Raw genomic sequence first — 21644 nt, 5'->3', positions numbered from 1 at the left:
GAAACTGTCAACAAAACTGGCACCTGCATTCACAAGAAACAAACAACAACAATCACTTGTCACTTCTTTGTGAAGGTGGACAACATAATTTTAATATGGAGATAAATGTGGCCAGACCACCTCCTCCAACCCACTTATATATTTGCCCATAATTCACCCATCATGACTTCACAAAGAATTTTATGAAATATTTGACAAGTTTGTCTTTAACTGTGAATTAGAGAAGTTTTTGCTTCATTTATGAGTCCATGAGGATAAGTCTACAACTTTTTCGTTTACATACAGTTTCTGATTTAGCATATGTAACCTCAAGGCTTGGATGCCAACACAACACTCTGACAGGCCTAAAGGAGATTCTCAAACATATTACACAGTAAACAATTTAAATAATCTTTTTCTTTTTAATTCTAAATTACAACAAACGAAAATGAAGCAACATCATTCAAAATGAATAAAAGACAGATGAGACATAATGATGCACTGTGCAAGTTAAATGGTAGCTTCAGAAATAGTTAAAGAGTATAAACAAATGAATACAGTTACTGGTAATATAACACAGTTGTTATTCCATCCTGGACTTTCTGTTGTTTGAAATAACTGATAAAGCTCTATTTTTAAAGAGTATATAATAAAAGAAAGGCAATGTTGAAGAAAGGTGGGATGTAAAAGCATAAATTTGTCGAAAACCTCCAACACAAAAAATATCTAGTACTTGACACACTATTTGAAAAGGACACCCTGACATACAACTTTGTAATTGTTGGAGAGATTCTCAGAATAACATCAGAGTCTATTGTTCACACTTCACGATATTTGAACAAATCTAAGCATGCTGAAATCATATTAATTACAAGGGGCAATGCAACCATTTTTTTGCACCTTGGATTCTGCAACCAACAGCCCGTTTTCATTGCCCTTTAAACATGCTATACTGTTATCCAGGTACCAATAATTGATGCCTGCACATTACATGTATCATTGTGACAATTAGTGCCTTCCTCGGGCCATACACTAAGTCAGTATTATTGCCCGCTGATGCAAAACATGTGCTTCACTGCAATGTTGTGAAGTTTCAACGACACCATAAGATGCACCATTTGGGAATAAACAGTGTCAGGAAGGTATCTAAGGTCTCAATTTCATCACTGTTTATCTCTATTTTGGTCTGTCCCATCAATTTCATTTTCATTCTAATTCCCATTTGTTTCTCTTCCACCACTTCACACATTCCTCTATGCCATTTTTTACTTTAACTCTAAACAAAGGATACAAGTTTCATTACACTTGGTACAAGATCTGGCAATGTAATGTTAGTGCTGAATCTTGGGCTACAGAGTGGATAAATTTCAATTTTTACCTCACTTAAAATTACAAATAAATAACTAGGTCAACTGAGAGTTTCTTTACTTTCAAAGTTCTTTCCTTTCATGTTTTTTTTCTGTAAACACACACCCCAGCGCGCGCGCGCGCGCACACACACACACACACACACACACACACACACACACACACACACACTAGCACTACTGAAAGTTTCTTTAGTTTCAAAATTATTTTCCTTCCTGCTTCTTTTTTTCTTTAAACACACACACACACACACACACACACACACACACACACACACACACTTTTCTTCACAACTGCAGGCACTTTACGGCAACGTAAGGTCATTCTCACTAGCTGCGTCATCTTTTCAGTTTAAGGAGAATATGTAATCCAAAAGCTAAAGAAACAATCATGTGTGCTAAATGTGGTATGTTCACTGCAGAGAACTCTTTCTGTAATGTGGACAATGATGTATCTTCTTCGCAGCTACATGTATTCCATATTAAATTTTCATTGTCCTTTTAATTTAGTTCATCCGAGGTACATTTAAGCGCAACAAAAAATATGTATAATATTAAGGAAAAAAGTTTAAAACTGACAGTTCCATGGAAGAAAGCATAGGTCTATGTAGTGCCCAATGAATGGCTTCTCGTTATACACTTTGTAAAATTATTATTATTTTTACAAAACCTATAATACAATGGTGCAACCTCTTACAGTATTAAATTTATTTCTTTTGCTACTCTTAATATTAGTATCAGCCAGCAGTACAGCACTGCAGTTATACAAAAGAATTTGAAGTACATCAGACATCAGAAAATATTTCTGTTATAGTCCATATAAGAACCAGCACTAATGTCCCTATAGTGAGCATTCTTTACGAAACCACCTCTCATACTTTACAGACATTCTAGCACTTTTTAAAGCACTTTTGACATCAATTCACTTTTCTTGACTTCACTTCTATTCAATCCAGAGTACCATTATCACTGAAGGACTTCACTTCAATCAACTTTAACTACACTGTAGATCTTTCTTACAAACCAGAAGCAGGCAAAAAATCCAATGGTTCCTGGAAAACAAAAAGGATACAGATATTTTCAACTCCAAGTCTTACAGTCATATTTATATAGACAAAGACTGACGAATAAGTACAAACAATGTGTGTGTGTGTGTGTGTGTGTGTGTGTGTGTGTGGGGGGGGGGGGGGGGGGGATGGTAGATCTTCATTTGGCAGGAGTTTCATTATTATCAAATATTTGCACTGTAATTAGAAATCAACAGAAGCATTATAACGTGAGCCTGAAAATAAGACTCAATTTTTTTTCTTTTACACCAGTAAGGCAGATCAATAATTTGTCAGCCCACTGAAGAAGACAAATTTCAATTTCTTTGTTGGATATGCAACTGCTGTATGTGGTATTAAATTTTCAACAAACTGATATATTTTTTTTAGAAACACATAGAGAGATCAGAATCTATAATATAGCTTGGAGTTGTATTTTTATCTGAAGTTATACCACAAATGTATTCTCACTATCTGCTTGTATCAATTTGTGAATGCTATGTTTGGCAATATCCATTATTATACTATTAGCAAACTGAAACTGATTACATTTAGTAAGAGACTGTTTAAGCAGTTGTTAAGAATAATGTCTATCCAAATTCAATGCAGCAAACAAAAATTCAGTGATCTTAGTCAATTCTTCATCTGAAAACTGTGGTTCATGTAATGTTAAGTTTTAATTTTTTATGAGTTATGAAAGTTCTATAGCAACAATAAAATTAATACAAACATAAGAACCGAAAAAGCTGTAGCATACTTGTCAATGAAATGGAGCAACTTGCACGAGTCCCTAGGAAAGTGGTCCGTAATTAAAAATTTGCACAAGCACTAATACAGCTGTTAACAAATCATTTACTGTTGCCCTTTACCCCAACTTCAGTCAGCAATAAGTAATTGTGATCTTTCTCCATAATGAAATCAAATTTCTCATTCACACTAAATTCTTCCACTTAGGGCACCTATCGGTTTTTGTTAAAAGTTATTAAAGTTTCAATATTCCTCAAAACAATTTCAGTTCATTTAATTCTTTCTTCTCATTTGCAGAACATATCTATAAAACCAAAAATGTGATGTCTATCGGTTTATATCTAGACTAGTAAAACAATCAAGGAAAAATGCTAAACAAACAAAAGCCGTTATTCTGCAGCACAGCAATTTAATGAGATAGAATACGAGGTTCTGGATCGTGGATCAAGAGTAAATTAGACATACTATACAAATGATGAAGCAACAGCCAATAATCATCATGCACAAATTTTACTAACTATAATCACTTGAATGAAATACAATGACTGTTCAGTCAGAGACTAATAATAGTACCAAAAACGAAATATAGGAATGTGTGTTGAAGAGTTCACTTAGGAACCAAACGAGAATCACTAAAGGTTTCTTAAATTATGCACTCTTTAATTCTGTCAATTTTCCTTTGCCCAGTTTCTCTGATCACATCACTGCAGTACATCATTACACTTACGTGGACGTTAAATTTGCAAATACGAGGGTCGTTCAATAAATAATGCCCCACATTTTTTTTAAAAAAGCTATTAATATACATGGGCAAATGTCCTTGTTGGTGCTTCACATCTGATGTTTGTTCTGAGCGCCGGTGGAGTTTCGAACCATTCTGGCAGTTGGCAGAACCATAGTACAGTGTCAAAATGGCATCTACATATGACTGACATTACAAACAGTGTACTGCTTGCTATTGAATTCTTGTGTGCAGAGAAAGAAACAGTGGTGAACATCAATAAACGTTAATGTGCAGTGTATGACAGTTCTGCAGTTGATAGGAATACAGTTGGGCGATGGGTAAAGAAAGTTACAGCCTCAGGAAATACAGAAACACAGCTTCATGATCAGCCATGCTTGGGGCATCCTGTCACAGCCACTGGTCCACACACGATGAATCGTACGGAGGACATTACTTGTGCCAAATGGTGCATCACAACTCGACACTTGGCTCTACAGTTGTCGGTTAGCATTGGAAGCACATCTGCAATGACTGAGGCTCTCGGGTATTCAAAGAGGTGCTCATGATGGGTTCCATAAATGCTCACAGCAGATCCCAAGACTCAAAGAAAGGCCATTTCTTCTGAATTGTTGGAGCGTTTTGAGATCGACAAAGGGGCCTTTCCGTCATAGATTGTTACCAGAAACAAAAAGACAATCCATGAGTGGCATCATCCTCATTCACCACAAAAGAAGACATTCACAACAACCCCTCTGCCGGAAAAGTCATGGTGACCGTCTTCTGGGATTGTGTTGGCGTCATTCTCGTGGATGTGATGCCAAGAATGTCAACCATCAATTCAGAGGCATATGTGAAGACTCTGAATAAATTCAATAACTGTTTCAGACGTGTTCGATCGGACAAGAATCCAGCAGAAATCTTGCTCCAACATGGTAACACAGCCCACACACAAGTCTGAGAAACCAGGAACACATCATCAAATTGGGTTGGACATCACTGCCTCATCCATCCTACAGTTCAGGCCTAACACACTCTGACTTCCATTTCTTTGGGTCGCTTGAAGATTCTCTATGGGGAACACACTTTGAAGGTGATGAGAGTGTCAGTTATGTAGTGAAAATGAGGCTACGCCTACGGGACAAGAGCTTTTACCAGCAGGGAATACATGCTCTTCCATAATGTTGGCGTACAGCCATAGAATGTGATGGAGATGGCGTAGAAAAATAGGACATGGACAAGACATGTTGATCCATATTGTCACCAAATTCTGACTCTTAACAATAAATATGTTCTGAGAAAAAAAAATATTGAATGACCCTCATAAATAACATATAATACTACTTTCTCTTCCATTTGAAATATTTCTCTCTCTCCATTCGGTCTATTGGGAAGAAAGCCTCCCAATGATATAGTCTGTAAGTGACTTTGTAGCCTTCGGATATGTATGTCAGCTTTATTAAGAGTTAAAGGACAACCCTTTACTTGTCTTTAATCAGTGCTTCCATCTTTACCTTGAAGTCACATACATCCAGAACAAAACTAAACCCTCTCCTTCAAGATTTCATTTTCAATGCCAACAACAAATAGGTTGGGCTCTACGAGGCAGATTTATTTACTCAAACTCTACATAGATTTGCCTATAAAGATTTACGCCAACAAAACCGTAAGTGAAATTTCTAGTTCCAAGGTAAGGTTCATTTATAAAATATTCATGTGTAGGAACTCTCATAAGTTCTATACTTCTGGAAAAGTAACTGAATTTGAATAACATTGACCAGTAAGAGATAAATTTTACTAACAGCATAGAACACACAACTCAAGTACACGAGGATAAAATCTATCACTTTCGAAAAGCATGTCTTTTGTATTGAATACACTGAATAGGCACAATTTCAGTAAGAGAACTACAAGGGCATGCTGAAAAGCAATGCCTCTGAATTTTGTGAAAACTCAAACATTTTTAAATACAATAAAAATTATTAACAGACCACACATTTATTCTCCATGTCTAGATAATTATTTCTCAACATGGTCACCCTGGATTTCTCAACATAGTCACTCTGCCAATGGACACATTTCTCCCAACAAGAGACCAGTTTGTTGATACCATCACTGTAGAATGTTTGACTTAGTTGATGGAGCCACAACCTCAGCTCTGCTTGCACTGTTTCGTCACAATCGAAGTCCTCAGAGGTCTATTTAAGTTTTGAAAATAGATGCGCATCAAATGGAGCCAGTCAGTACTGTATGATGGTGGATAATCGATGGCAGTGAACTCAAAGCATCAAATTATTGTAGATGTTACATCACTCAGGTGCAGTCTGGCATTGTCGTACTGAATGAGGGTGTGCTCCATGTGTAAGTGAACTCTTTAAATTTGAAACTTGACTACAGCATGCTGTTTCTCCTGCAATGACACATTATACGCCGCTACGTCACACACAATTAAGAGCCCTCTAGTGGCAGAGGTCTGCAAATATGTAGACACCAAGAATAAAGATGTAGACTGTTAATAATGTTTGTTTTATTTTAAAAGCTTTAAAAGTTTTCACATAAAAAATTTGGAGACATTACTTTCAGCATGCCCTTGTAACAGTGCACAGAAAATAGAACAATCAAGTGTTATCACTTTGCTTGAATTATCTTATTGTTACAATACACCCTATTACCGACATTCCCCTTTCCGAGCAACATATTGGCTTTCATTAACTACATAAAAAATTTACAAATTTAGAAGACAGTATTTACAGAGTATAGAATGGAACTGAAATGAGCTGTTTTATAATATACATACCTGTGAGTAGGAAAAACAGGAAAACCATGATTAAAGTATATCCAAAGTACAGGAAGGTTGATGCAGCATCCTCAATGTTCAGTTTTGTTACAAAATAATGGATACAATAGACAAACAAGTAAAATGCTGTGAAACCACTCGTGAGAAAACTGCGCCACCACCAGTGATAATCCTAAAAAAGAAGAAGAATTGTCCCTTTTATTCTACAACATGTAAAACAACTATGTGATGATGAGTATTACGCACAATAGGTAACATACAAACTAACTTTCTGACAGTGCTTATGTCAATGTGCACTTTCTTCTACACAGATGTGAATTTGTCAAATGTCAAAACAAAAAATATGGCTCCAGTGAAACAGGTCAACTGCCAAATATATTTAAAAACACAAAATACCATAGAAAATGTGTCATAATAAAAGTAAAAACTGCACATCACAATGCCAACATAAAGCAGAGAAAATGTTATTTTTCCATTTGCAAATATACTCTATTACAACCATTAGCCTTTTTCTTCGATCTGGCCATTGCCAATAACTCTCTATTAATAAACTGGACTTTGAAACTAATCTTACTTATCCTTTTCTCTGCCTTGTATCTCTCTTTACCAGCAGCAGCTGGAAATATATAAGTGAATCTTTTACATTTTGCTGGTTTTTATTCTTTGAAATTTTACTTCCTTACCTACTGTTTTACCTATTTTCTATGTCCCCATTACATAATGAAGAAATTCTTAAGAATTCAGAAGCTGAGAATAAAATGGACCTTTTAACACTGTCGTCTTTTTTCCTATATTGGGTAAGATACTTATACAGTGAACTATATTTACTTTTTACAATTTACTATGCATACACTACTTCTTTGTATTACTTACTGACTACTATTGTAATTGTTGACTAGTTTATTAGCCTGTTTTAGCTCCATAATAGCATAAAAATTAGTCAACATTTTATAACCAACCAAATATTCTGCCCTATCCTGCTATATCTACCAATTCCTTACATACCCAGGGAACAGGATTTCTCTCTCTCTCTCTCTCTCTCTCTCTCTCTCTCTCTCTCTCTCTCTCTCTCTCTCTCTCTTTGCCAGATTTGTTGTTGCTCCTCACCAAACAAGTCGCTGCGCTGCTTGCAAAATTAAACTTTTTCCAAACCCCGTGTTATTTTTTCTGCCAAATTAATTTTTTTTTCCAAATTTCTGTGTTTTTGCCACATTCATATTTTCTGCCAAAGTCACTGTTGTTTTTTGCCAAACTGGGTTCTATTTTCTTCATCATATCAAAGTTCATTAGATGGAAGTGAAGTGTCACTTTAAAATTATACATGAACCTGAACCTTGAGAATGTTTGAAAATAAAATGCAATTTTAACTCTTAATATTTAGTGAAGGCAAATATTAGCAAACATTGCTGTCCTCAGATAGATAACATTTTTATACAGTACAATTACAAACTGTGAAATTTTGTAAAAAGCACCAATTCATGTTAATTCTCTAAAAACTGCTAATATTGTGTTATATTCCACATTATCATTTTCGCGAAGTTTTCCTGTCCCGAAGCATACCATATGCAAGGTATTTATATTGACCTTAAATACAATGGATACTGAGATTTTTGTGTGAACTATATGACAGACTGAATGAAACAGAATTAGAACAAATATCACAAACTGTTTTTAATTACTCTAGTCATCTCACAGTCCAACTTACCTCAGCACATAGATGGAAGTAACACAGCAAAATAGTTGTCTCTGAACAAGTGATAACAAGTATGATGAACACAAGGAAGAGAAATCCAAACATGTAGTACATCTGGCTGGACCTGTACAAAAATTCACATTTACTACACCAAGTCCAAAACACCACATTATTAAAAACCTGACTACAATATTACAGCAATGCAAATTCCGTGTTGGAAACAATGGAAAGAAAACAGGACAGTCAATCACTAGAAAACAGGACAGTCAATCACTCTACTCTTATTGATTGATGGGCAGTACATGGACACACTTAAAACAGAAAATCATATCAGCTTTTGTTATTTTTGCAATATTAATACAACAACCTTGCTGCTCCTGTTAAGATATTTTCCATAAACAGGAGAAGCCCATTAACTCCATGACGCTGAACTCAGTTGAGTGTCTTCCACAATCAATGGATACTGTGGGATTATCTGACACCAATTTCTAACATTGCAATGATTGAAACTTCCTGGCAGATCAAAACTGTGTGCCGGACTGAGACTCAAACTCGGGACCTTTGCCTTTCGTGGGCAAGTGCTCTAGCAACTGAGCTACCCAAGCATGACTCACGCCCCATCCTCACAGCTTTACTTCTGCCAGTACCTTGTCTCCTACCTTCCAAACTTTACAGAAGCTCTCCTATGAACCTTGCAGAACTAGCACTCCTGAAAGAAAGAATATTGCGGAGACATGGCTTAGCCACAGCCTAGGGGATGTTTCCAGAATGAGATTTTCACTCTGCAGTGGAGTGTGCGCTGATATGAAACTTCCTGGCAGATTAAAACTGTGTGCCAGACAGCGACTCGAACTCGGGACCTTTGCCTTTTGCAGGCAAGTGCTCTCATTCTGATTGCAACGATTAATTTATGAGAAGGATTAAACCAATGAGTCATCAAAACAGTTCATTATTTACAATAACTACATTCATTAATGTCCTTTAAAAATGTGATGCAAAATTTAAACCTTACTTTTACCCACATAAACAACATGTTTGTATAGTTTTGAATAATTCAAGGAGTAAGTGTAACCATTTAACATGTTAAAGAGATGCACACACACACACACACACACACACACACACACACACACACACACACACACAGAGACAGAGACAGAGAGAGAGAGAGAGAGAGAGAGAGAGAGAGAGAGAGAGAGAACGAACCACATTGTTCCGCCAATGGAGCCCCTCTGGGATGAGCGAGTGTGTCGCGGGGAGTAAGAGAGAGACGAAAAAAGGCAGGGAGGGAGGGTTGGTTGACAGCTAGAAAAAAGAGGCAACAAGGGAATGAAACACAAATGCGGCACCATTTACCTCACCCTGGTGCATGGAAGGGAGTTGCATGTGGAACACCAAGTAGTGATGTAGGTTGAGAGGGGAGTGGCAGTGGAAATAGAGGAATAGGGATATTGTGGAGAGGGAAGTGTGCAGACTAATGGGATCAATGAGGGACATAAGAAAAGGGGTATAAGACAGGTCTGCTGCAGATTGAGGCCAGGGAGACTGCATAATCAAATTATGTGACGTAAGGGCAATTCCTACCTATGTAACACAGGGGTAGGGGTGGTGAGGAGCCAAAGAATTAAGATGGAACAGGTTATCAAGCAGCCATTAAAGTCAAGCATAGCAGCACTGTCTAGCATTAATTGGTCAACTTTGCTTTTAATCACAGTTTGGCAATGGCCGTTCATTGAGGTTGGCTACTAGTTTGGTAGTTGTACCTACATAAAAGCCAGTGCAAAATTTAAAGTGGAGTTTGGAGTTTTTCCATTGTTTTACAGTGAAGCTTGTATATTACACGATCCCTTCCACAGGTGATTCTGCCTCTAACAGGGACAATAGTAGGATCTGCTGACTGGGTACTTGGGAAGAGCCTTGCATCTGGATGTTCCACAGTGATAGGACACATATGGCAAGGGGTAGGGGATAAGTGGTGATTGTGATGTATGCATGGATCAAAATATTTTGTAGACTGGGTAGGCAGCAGAATACCACTTGGGAAGAATTATGGTATGGATGTTGCTCCTTTCCGAGCATGGTGATAGGCAAAGCCACGGTGAGTGATGTGGTCAAGTTTTTACACTTCAGGGCGATGCTGGGTAATAAAAGGACTCATCCGTTTGCAAATGGTTTGTGGGGAGGATTGGAGGTATGTGTGCATATAGCACTTGATGATAAACTGAACCCTCTGCTACACCATTCTGATACATGCTTATCCTTGTTGGTTTTCCCATTTTTCAGGCTCAAACTTGGTATTTGTAGATTTACTATATAACAATACTCTTCTTCTGTTCATACTGTCATCCTAATCCAACTAACAGTGCTACAAGTTCTCTCTGTGCTCACAAATACAATGAGCTATTTCTTCCTTCCCTTCCAAACTTGAAGGTCAGAATTGCTTCTTTAAGTTCCCTGAAGAGGTGGCGAATGATTGGGAATTTCAATTTTTTTCTTACTCTCCTGAATCTTGTCCAAGTCAAAATTTCACAATTATTTTTGCTGTTTCAGCAGTGACCTTCCCGACATTAAAAATTTCCTTATTTACTACCTTTCCCTCTTCTACCAAATAACAGTTAATGCTTTTTCTTGGAGCAGTGGTCACAGCCTCAAAGAGTTTATGCTTCACATGTTTTTGAAATATGTATGACTGTCTTTGTACGTCTGCTCTTCTTCTTTTGGTTTTCACCTTACCAGTCATAACTAACAGGTTGCAATTTCACACTATAATTAAAAGTGTGTGTCTCTGGCACTCAGTTACGAGGTACCTACATATTTATCTCACCAAGATGATAGCTCTTCACATTTCCCAGTTTGGGATTTTTAAATGAAATTCCTGTTAACACTTATAATTACTCACACCTTCTCATTTAAAGTTTCTTTCACTCAGACTATATTCACTGACAGCTTAGACTTCTTTGCCCTCTACTGTCATGTCATTACTTCTTTCCAATGTGGTAATACTGTCATCCAAAGTCAAATATTTCACAAGATCCTCATAGTCTCTCTGTTTTAGCATTACCAGCTTCTGATGCAGGCATATAAACATGTGTATTGCTAGTTAGTACTGTGTACTGATAGTTTTGCCTTCAATTTAGTCCTGAGGGAACAGTGTTGCATGGTGTAATTCAACTACCTAAAATTCATAATGAAAACCTGTTGGAAAAAAAAACCAACTACCATGCAAGCAGTAACAATTCACAGTCAATGTTGACCTGTAACGAAAAAATTTGCACACAATATGATGCTAATGACATAGACATAACTTTGCACAAGTTAACAAAAATAATTATTAGAAGCACCATTAAAAAAATTACTACACAAAACACATACCAAATAGAATTAAGGATGAAAAACAGCTGAATAAAGATGCACCCAAATGGGAGAACACCGCCCATTATTATTCCTGGCAATGGTTGTGTATAAATGCTTTGTTCAGGAATCTTTCGTGGGATCTGATTTGTCCTAACCGGATGCTCAATAGCCTGCAACAATAAAAGGAATAACACGGATAAAAAAATTAAAAATTAAACACACAATTTGTCTACCTTGAAACCATGGAAAACTGAAGAGAAACTACTTACTCGTTTTCTAAATCCAAAATAAGCTCCAATGAATGTGAGTGGAACAGAAACACCAAACCATAGAGCAAGCAGAGCAACCAGAGTGCTAAATGGAACAGCTGCAGAGCTGCCCTTGCCCCACAGAATAAGGTCCATAACAAAAAATAAGCAGAACACAACTCTGTGAACAAATTAAAAAAGTATTTTTATGTTTCAAAGTAACACCTGCGAGATTATGCAATCAGTCTCAAGGCTTGTGGTACAACGAGAGAAAATACTACTTTTACTGAAAATCCGTACTTACTACAATGAATAAAAAAGACAGAAACAAAATTTTACAAGTATTTAATATATTTATTAATTTCAACAAACAGTCATGGTCAAACATCAGCCAGTATGGCCATACACATGTCTTTAGTTTTTTTCTCCTACACTTACAGTAATAATGTTTGCGTCCAAAAATTTCAGGTATTATGTATTGTCTTTTGTTCCTCCTAGCTAAAACATACTTCATACTTTAACTGAACAAGCATTTCAGTCTTCATTCATTATCTGTTATGCAACTACCAAACTTTTACTTGATCACTTATTTTGTTTTTAAAATGGTATGATGTAAAGACTAAGACCTAGCAGCTAATTATTAGGGCCAAATCAGTAGTAATCTATTAAAATTTGTGATTTATGTTAAAGTGTCTTCTAAGTTACAGAAAAAAATGGAAGGACACAAGGGGTGTATTTATTTTGACAAAAAAATACAAAAAGATGGCATTCAATGTCAATATCAGAATGAAATTACGAATGACAGAAAAGATGATATCTGACTGTATTTTGCATTACAATAAAACAAGGCTCGTGTGGACCACAGTGGCCAACTAACGGGCCACTACCTTTTGAGAGGAGGCAAATAAAGTGGAGGAAGAAAGTTTTTTTTTCCTCAGCTTTTCAGATGATGGTCATAAATTAGTATGTTTTCTACACAAAGTTGAGGCCTACTAATAAACATCTTATTGAGTCATTATTGAATCAGTTAAGGCTCTGTTGAATAAAGGGAGTCTGCTTGAATCAGCTTCCACTACTCAACACCAGCAAACAGACTCAGTGGAAGACATTTTCCAAAATTGAGTCCAGCTTCAGGAAAGTCTTAAATGGCTCAGAAAAGATATAAAGTTTGTGCAGAAAGAAGCAGGACAAGATCCGGCAAAGAGACAAGAAGAGGTACCAAGTACTATTGTGAAGGATGTGATTGATGGTTTAACAGAAGGCTTCAAAATTTTTCAGTGAAGAAAATCACATTTTCTAACAGTTTTATTTTTACAAACAATCCCACTGTATTATTTTTAGTGCCAAATAATTTTAATCTTGTCACGTTTAAGGAAATTAAAGACAAAAAAATTGCGTTTTTGTTGTGAAAGCAACACATTTTCATTTCTATACAAAAACAATTGTCTCTGATGTAAGTCTATGTTTCTTTGAAACACTACATAGAAAAATGACCCCTGTTTCAAATGCAGTAAACTTATGTAAGTTCTGTGCAGTGGAACCAACAACACCAATTCCAGAAAAAAAGAAAAAAAAAAAAAACCCTGAGAAAATGCACAGTATCTGCCAGTTGAATGACACCCTAGCTGCCCATTCCTGATAGTGATACAATAGTTAAGGAGTTGTTTGTAGATAAGGGAACAATATTACTGATTTCTCTACCCTATAGTGCTGAACAAAATACTGCGGCCGAACATGAAAACACAAAAATTGTTTAATACATCAATGAAAATAGTCAATTTTTGAAAATATAATGTAATTGGATAGATTAAAAACTCTACTCACCAAGCAGCAGCAGGAGTACATACATATAAAAGGTATTACAGTTTGCAAGCTTTCAGAGCCAAAGGCTCCTTCTTCTTGAAGAAGGAGTGAAGAGGAAGGAAGTGGGATGAAGGTGAAGGACTGGTGAGGATTAGGAAAAGGGGGAGAGTTTGGAAAAGTTGCCCAGAATGCCAGGTCAGGAGAGACTTACTGGACAAGATGAGAAGGAAAGACTGATTTTTAGGGATTGCACCAGACGAGATTTGAAAACCTGGGAGCTTAAAGGTGAAAGGTATGGTAATATGCAAGACAGAGATTGTTTATGTTGTATGTTCTATGCTTAATCCAAGTAAACTACTGAAAGGATTGTGGGCACAAACTTGCAATAGAGCAGTCTATATATTAAATCCTACTGGAAGGTCTTAATCTTCAGATAAACTCTAGAAGTAGGAAAACATGGATTATCTCAGAATTTTTGGCACGTATTGCTATGTTCACATAAACAAATATTTCCTCTCAAAGTTAGAGAACAAGGCTGTTTTTGGACAATTTGTTGTGTATGTCAATTACAAAGATGGAGTTATAGCCACGATTCCTTCTAGAAGGAAAGCAGTCCTGAGTCATGATGTAAAATTTATGCTAGAAGTAGTTTGTAGTTTCCGAAATGATCACATTGAATTTAAAATTTCTTGGCAAGAATTTACAAGCCTGAAATCGTTTGAAACGGTAGCTGATACAGAAGAAGTCAAATGTCATTCACAAATTGCTTCTGGAGAAGTTCAAAGTGATAAAAAATTTAGGGCACATGACTCTCGAAGAAATTTAGTATCAAGTGGCTGTAACAATCAACAGAATTCCTTAAAGCACAAACTTCCGAATTTTCTGAAGCATATAAATTGGAGAACAGAAGGCAACAAAGAAAACTAAACTACCGTATTTACTCGAACCTAAGCCGCACTTGAATCTAAGCCGCACCTAAAAAATGAGACTCGAAATCAAGGAAAAAAAATTTTCCCGAATTTAAACTGCACCAGTAATTTGAGACTCGAAATTCAAGGGGAGTGAAAAGTTTTAGGCCGCCCCTCCAAATTGAAACAAAGTTGGTCCATTGTAATATGAGACACAATTTAGGTCGAATGAATGACGATACAGCTACAATAGTTTGGTTCGAGTCGTAAGCTTAGCAGTTAAGCTTTATCAGGTAGCCATTGCTACATGTCAGGCGCTCCGTCCGTATTTATACGGGTACCCTTCCTTTTTCACGTGCTTCGTCTGGTTTGAATTGATTGCTTATTTTTCTTCATCTGATAAGTGCCGTTCTCTTTGTTACAGGTGTTTACATCACTCTAAGCTGAAAATGCATTATTGTACTGTGTGATGCATTGTTTGTCGCATTCTGATAATGAGTGTTTACGGCCTGTTGCCGCTCGCGGCATGGCTTGCTTTTGTACATGCTACTGCCGCTTACAATTAAAAAAAGGAGAGGAATCGTCTCATTAGCAAAACAATGGCAAGAGACTGCTATTTGTTGCTACCTACACCGCTGCTTTTTTTTTATAATGATCAACAAGAACCAAATTATAGACTGCGTATGATAGAAGATGTTCCGAACGAGAGTTAAGCGAAAATTTTTCTCTGTTTGAAAATCTTTACAGGTGCCTCTTTGGTACATTATATTCTGCACAGAAATTAGAGTCATCTTAGATTTAAAAATCTAGTCAATTGCCGTGCTTCATTTCTGACTGTATCACTATTAGGCATAAGAATAATACGAATATAAATATGACATGATATGTATATTTTTCCGTGTTTGCTGTTGTCTCACTTTAGTTTCATAGTTTATTAGGCAGGCAGAATTTAAATGAGACAGCAGCAAACACAAAACAATACATGGCAAAATGTTTATATTCGTATTATTCTTATGGTGAAGAGAATACTGCATGTGATTCACAATTCATAAAAGTTCCTATTAGCAACCATCTCTTCTCACAGGTAGGAAAAAATTCAGGATGTAGAGTTGGCCATATTGACAAACATCCCAAACAGTCTTGCCAGTCGGATTTTCATAGTACATTGAAATGCTGCTACATTCGAAGATGAACAATACGAAATTTGTATTTACTTCTTTGGATAATGTTTGAAAATGCAGTGGTCGAAACTCGGGGCGGAGAAAAAAGCTCGTCTTCCACCTCTTTTTTAATTTATTTACTGACGCAGAGGTTTCGGCACCAGTATTTATCTTCGTGCCTGCAAAGCATGCCTGTGTAGCGCTACATATATTCGACGGCAAAAGTTAGTTGTGGCGGCACCTACCAACATTTTTCAGAACTTTCGCTTGCTTTGCACTCGATTCTAAGCCGCAGGCAGTTTTTTGGCTTACAAAAACCGGAAAAAAAGTGCGGCTTGGATTTGAGTAAATACGGTAGATGGAAAGTGGTGAATTCTGCTGCTAACAAAAGTTGGTGTTGATGAATACGAATGTCCACATTGTTTTTCTAAAGTACTGCAGTCAAACGAGAAAGAAAAATGGATGCAACATATTAATGAAGAAATGGAACTGCTTAAGAGAAACAATATGGAGAGTCTCGTGTGTACATCCTACAAATGAAAAAAATATTGCAGAATCACTGAGTTTACATCAGAAAGCTGCAGCTAATCAAAATACTAACTTCAAAGTCAACTGGTTGCTGAAGGGTGTATTCAATAGGCAGGAAAAGATTATTAAGATGCATTTAGACCTGTTCCACATTATGACACTATTCGAACTATGCTAGAAACAGCTACTTCCAAGAAGGTGCCAGTACAATGACGTGATGTGAAGACAGACTTAATGGAATACTTGAAGAGAAACTGATCTGAAACAAGCAGAAGGTTTTGAAGATAATGCAGATTGAGTGTGTCTCTTGAAATAAGAGTCTTTATGGACTCAAGCAAGCACTGTGTTGTTGGAACAAACATTTTATGGAACTCATGAAGAAAGATTTTCAAACACTGCAGTAGACCCTTTTCTGCTTTACCACAAACTCAATGTAAATAGACTTCAAGTAGCAATTCATGTTAATGGTGGGTTAATAGCTGGCAGTGACAAGGAAGAAATGACTACTTGCTGGATATGTTTCAACTTGTGTAACAACAGGTAGCTTGACTGTTTCCTTGGCACAAAAATAAAACAAAATGAATATGGAGTGATTGTGGCGTGTCTCAAGAAAAATATGCTAAACAAATACTGGAAAGATTTTGAATGGCAGAATTCAATATCATCTTGACTACCAATGAACATGAAAACAACAATCAAAATTAAGCAGTTTCCTGTCTGCTACCATATACACAACTTCCGCTGTGAATAAAGCTGTTCAATTTATGGAAAAACTGGAATCACATTAATGAATATTTCCAAATCTGAAAGGCAGATTAAGTTATGGCATTATTTATGCTAGAGAGAAAGATTTGAGAACTTACAGACAATGAGAATGTTAAGAAACTTCCTGGCGGATTAAAACTGTGTGCCGGACCGAGACTCGAACTCGGGACCTTTGCCTTTCGCGGGCAAGTGCTCTTACCATTTCCTGGTAGAGCACTTGCCCGCGAAAGGCAAAGGTCCTGAGTTCGAGTCTCGGTCCGGCACACAGTTTTAATCTGCCAGGAAGTTTCGTATCAGCGCACACTCCGTTGCAGAGTGAACATCTCATTCTGGAAATGAATATGTTACAAGCTTTTTATTTATTTTTTAAAACCAAATGTCCGTGACTTCTACGTTTATGTTGGAACACGTCAATGGAAAGAACCAGTTGGCTGCTAATCTTTTGATAAATACACTTGAACAAGTTTCATTTGCTACTAACAAATTCTCTGTTTATATGACTGATTTTTACCTATTGGAGGAAGTTTTTTATTACTACATGAAAAATATTTTAGAGTTCACTGCAAATTACCATTTCCTGGTATTTTGAAATAGCCTTGATTTTTATAAGAAAACACTTTTTTTTTTGCCGAATAGTTCATATCATGTGACTAAACCGTTTGTAAATGAAAGTGAGATGGTCATACTGAATACTTTCACAACAATTTACACTTTTAATTACTGAACAGGCCAAAATCAGTCACACTAAGAACACTGCCATACTGCCAAATCAGTGAAATAATTGCTGATAGCCGAGTACACATCACTTTCTTTGCTATGAAAGCTACAAAGAACAAGGTAAACACACAAAAAATTTCAATGGAAATAGCCGATTTTTCACAAAATATAAGTGGATGGATAAAATCTACTCTTCAAGTGGTGACTGGAGAAAACACACTTAAAAGTTAAGGAAATGTTCAAGTTTTCGGATCCAGTTGGTCTTCCTCCTGGCAGAAGTGTTGAATGGGAAGGAAGAGGGGTGAAGGAAAAGGATTGACGAGGTTTAGGAAATTGGGGGAGATGGAGGGGGGGGGGGGGGGGGAGACGGGGGGGGGGGAGGAGGGGGGGGAGGCTGTGTTCATGCTGTGTTCACATGCTGTCCCAACAGCCTAGCTGTCCTAAGTCACCGCCCTGGGTGTTCACACTGCATGCCAGGCTGGGAGGATGAAAGGGTGGAAAATTCACTTCCCGATTTTCATGCTGAAAAAACTCTTGGCAGTGTAAAAGACTACGTCACACTGTTTAATGAACCTGCGTTTTTCTTAAAAGCTTTACTTTCTTCGTGAAAAAAGATAATGCCTACTTTTTGTTTCACCGTGATAGCGTTACGGAGATGTTTAATAAACTCAACTGGCAGACTCTGCAAGAGAGGCGCTCTGCATCGCGGTGTAACTTGCTCGCCAGGTTTCGAGAGGGTGCGTTTCTGGATGAGGTATCGAATATATTGCTTCCCCCTACTTATACCTCCCAAGGAGATCACGAATGTAAAATTAGAGAGATTAGAGCGCGCACGGAGGCTTTCAGACAGTCGTTCTTCCCGCGAACCACACGCGACTGGAACAGGAAAGGGAGGTAATGACAGTGGCACGTAAAGTGCCCTCCGCCACACACCGTTGGGTGGCTTGCGGAGTATCAATGTAGATGTAGATGTAGATTAAAAAATTACGTTTGGTAGTATAGCATCTTAGCTTTTTAATAAACTATTTACTGTTTCACAATTCGAAACAGTCATTGTGAAATTACGCTATTTGTCAAGCACATGCACATTATTTACAAAAATTGTAGTGAAAAAGTTTGATGGCTGGTAACTTGCTGCTAGATACATTTTGAACCACAGATTATTGCAAACGAAACATACCTAAAAGTACAAAAAAGTTTTTGAAATGGTAGTGACACCCATATCTGTCCCCATTCACAAGTAAATACAAATTAAAGAGTGGCGTCAATGGCACAATCGCAAACCTATAAAAAAATATAAAAAAATTACAATCAACGAAGGCCTATATTGGTCTCGTGTTATTTTAATGACCTATGTCTAGAAAAATCAAAATATACATGAACTTTTTCCTCAGTGACAGGCAATTATACTGGACAACCACCTGCTATGGTTTTATAATGGGGCACACTTCACATTACAAAAGGCAAACAATTATTTGTTGTCTGCATCCTACAGTTAGTGGGGTGTAAATTTTATATTTGGAAAAAGAAGAGAAGAATAAATTAATCTCGTGTGTGACTTTGTTATGGATGGACTGTAATAAAAGCTTGAAACACTCTGCAGTTGGAGATGAAAAAGAAATGTGCTTAGTTCCTACAAATGGTATTTAATACAGGAAATTAATGTTATAAATCCAAGGCTAAGTGCAACTGACTTTCAATGTACATTTTGCTGGATCATTCAATGACAAAATTATTAAGCTGTTTGTCTCTGAGGTGCTTCCATTTCAATTTTTCTGCTGTAGCTGGGGTTAAAAAAAAAAAATTGTGGATTCAGCCTCGTGTCAAACACTGCCACGGGAACAATATATCACTTGCCATCGTGACAGTCGATGTGTTTGCAGCCACATTTTCTACATCTACATGATTACTCTGCAATTCACATTTAAGTGCTTGGCAGAGGGTTCATCGAACCACGATCATACTGTCTCTCTACCATTCCACTCCCAAACAGCGCGCGAGAAAAACGAACACCTAAACCTTTCTGTTCGAGCTCTGATTTCACCTTATTTTATTTTGATGATCATTCCTACCTATGTAGGTTGGGCTCAACAAAATATTTTCGCATTCGGAAGAGAAAGTTGGTGACTTAAATTTCGTAAATAGATCTCGCCGCGACGAAAAACGTCTTTGCTTTAATGAGTTCCATCCCAACTCGCATATCATATCTGCCACACTCTCTCCCCTATTACATGATAATACAAAACGAGCTGCCCTTTTTTGCACCCTTTCGATGTCCTCCGTCAATCCCACCTGATAAAGATCCCACACCGCGCAGCAATATTCTAACAGAGGACAAACGAGTGTAGTGTAAGCTGTCTCTTTAGTGGACTTGTTGCATCTTCTAAGTGTCCTGCCAATGAAACGCAACCTTTGGCTTGCCTTCCCCTCAATATTATCCATGTGGTCTTTCCAACTGAAGTTGTTCGTAATTTTAACACCCAGGTACTTAGTTGAATTGACAGACTTGAGAATTGTACTATTTATCGAGTAATCAAATTCCGACGGATTTCTTTTGGAACTCCTGTGGATCACCTCAAACTTTTCGTTATTTAGCGTCAACTGCCACCTGCCACACCATACAGCAATCTTTTCTAAATCACTTTGCAACTGATACTGGTCTTCGGATGACCTTACTAGATGGTAAATTACAGCATCATCTGCGAACAACCTAAGAGAACTGCTCAGATTGTCACCCAGGTCATTTATATAGATCAGGAACAGCAGATGTCACAGGACGCTTCCCTGGGGAACACCTGATATCACTTCAGTTTTACTCGATGATTTGCCGTCTATTACTACGAACTGCGACCTTCCTGACAGGAAATCACGAATCCAGTTACACAACTGAGACGATACCCCACAGGCCCCCAGCTTGATTAGAAGTCACTTGTGAGGAACGGTGTCAAAAGCTTTCTGGAAATCCAGTAATACGGAATCAACTTGAGATCCCCTGTCGATAGCGGCCATTACTTTGTGCGAATAAAGAGCTAGCTGCATTGCACAAGAACGATGTTTTCTGAAACAATGTTGATTATGTATCAATAGATCGTTCCCTTCGAGGTGATTCATTATATTTGAATAGAGTATATGCTCCAAAATCCTACTGCAAACCGACGTCAATGATATAGGTCTGTAGTTCAATGGATTACTCCTACTACCCTTCCTAAACACTGGTGCGACCTGTGATAGATCTGTAGGTACAGATCTATCAGTGAGCGAGCGGTTGTATATGATTGCTAAGTAGGGAGCTATTGTATCAGCGTAATCTGAAAGGAACCTAATTGGTATACAATCTGGACCTGAAGGCTTGCCCGTATCAAGCGATTTGAGTTGCTTCGCAACCCCTAAGGTATCTACTTCTAAGAAACTCATGCTAGCAGCTGTTCGTGTTTCAAATTCTGGAATATTCCATTCGTCTTCCCTGGTGAAGGAATTTCGGAAAACTGCGTTCAGTAACTCGGCTTTAGCGGCACAGTCGTTGGAACAGTACCTTCGGCACTGCGCAGCGAAGGTATTGACTGCGTCTTGCCACTTGTGTACTTTACATACGACCAGAATTTCTTCGGATTTTCTACCAAATTTCGAGACAATGTTTCATTGTGGAACCTATTAAAGGCATCTCGCATTGAAGTCCATGCCAAATTTCGCGCGTCTGTAAATTTTAGCCAATCTTTGGGATTTCGCGTTCTTCTGAACTTCGCATGCTTTTTCCGTTGCCTCTGCAACAGCGTTCAGACCTGTTTTGTGTACCATGGGGGATCAGTTCCAT

General features: G+C 37.5%; 1 protein-coding gene across 1 annotated transcript in view; it reads right to left on the bottom strand.

The window, feature by feature from the left end:
* Positions 1 to 1594: 1594 nt before the first annotated feature.
* Positions 1595 to 21644, bottom strand: part of LOC124615277 (transmembrane 9 superfamily member 2) — a 141519-nt gene continuing 121469 nt past the window's right edge. The window contains exons 11-15 of the mRNA XM_047143032.1: positions 11974 to 12133; positions 11723 to 11874; positions 8363 to 8474; positions 6658 to 6829; positions 1595 to 2398 (exon numbers count right to left, since the gene is read on the bottom strand). Of these exons, the coding sequence (XP_046998988.1) occupies positions 2331 to 2398; positions 6658 to 6829; positions 8363 to 8474; positions 11723 to 11874; positions 11974 to 12133 (664 nt within the window). The 3' untranslated portion in view covers positions 1595 to 2330. The remainder of the gene's footprint in view (positions 2399 to 6657; positions 6830 to 8362; positions 8475 to 11722; positions 11875 to 11973; positions 12134 to 21644) is intronic.

Source organism: Schistocerca americana, chromosome 5, assembly GCF_021461395.2.
Source record: "Schistocerca americana isolate TAMUIC-IGC-003095 chromosome 5, iqSchAmer2.1, whole genome shotgun sequence".
Classification (NCBI taxonomy): domain Eukaryota; kingdom Metazoa; phylum Arthropoda; class Insecta; order Orthoptera; family Acrididae; genus Schistocerca; species Schistocerca americana.
The sequence above is the reverse complement of the archived record's forward strand: the minus strand, read 5'-3'. Positions and strand labels throughout refer to the sequence as shown.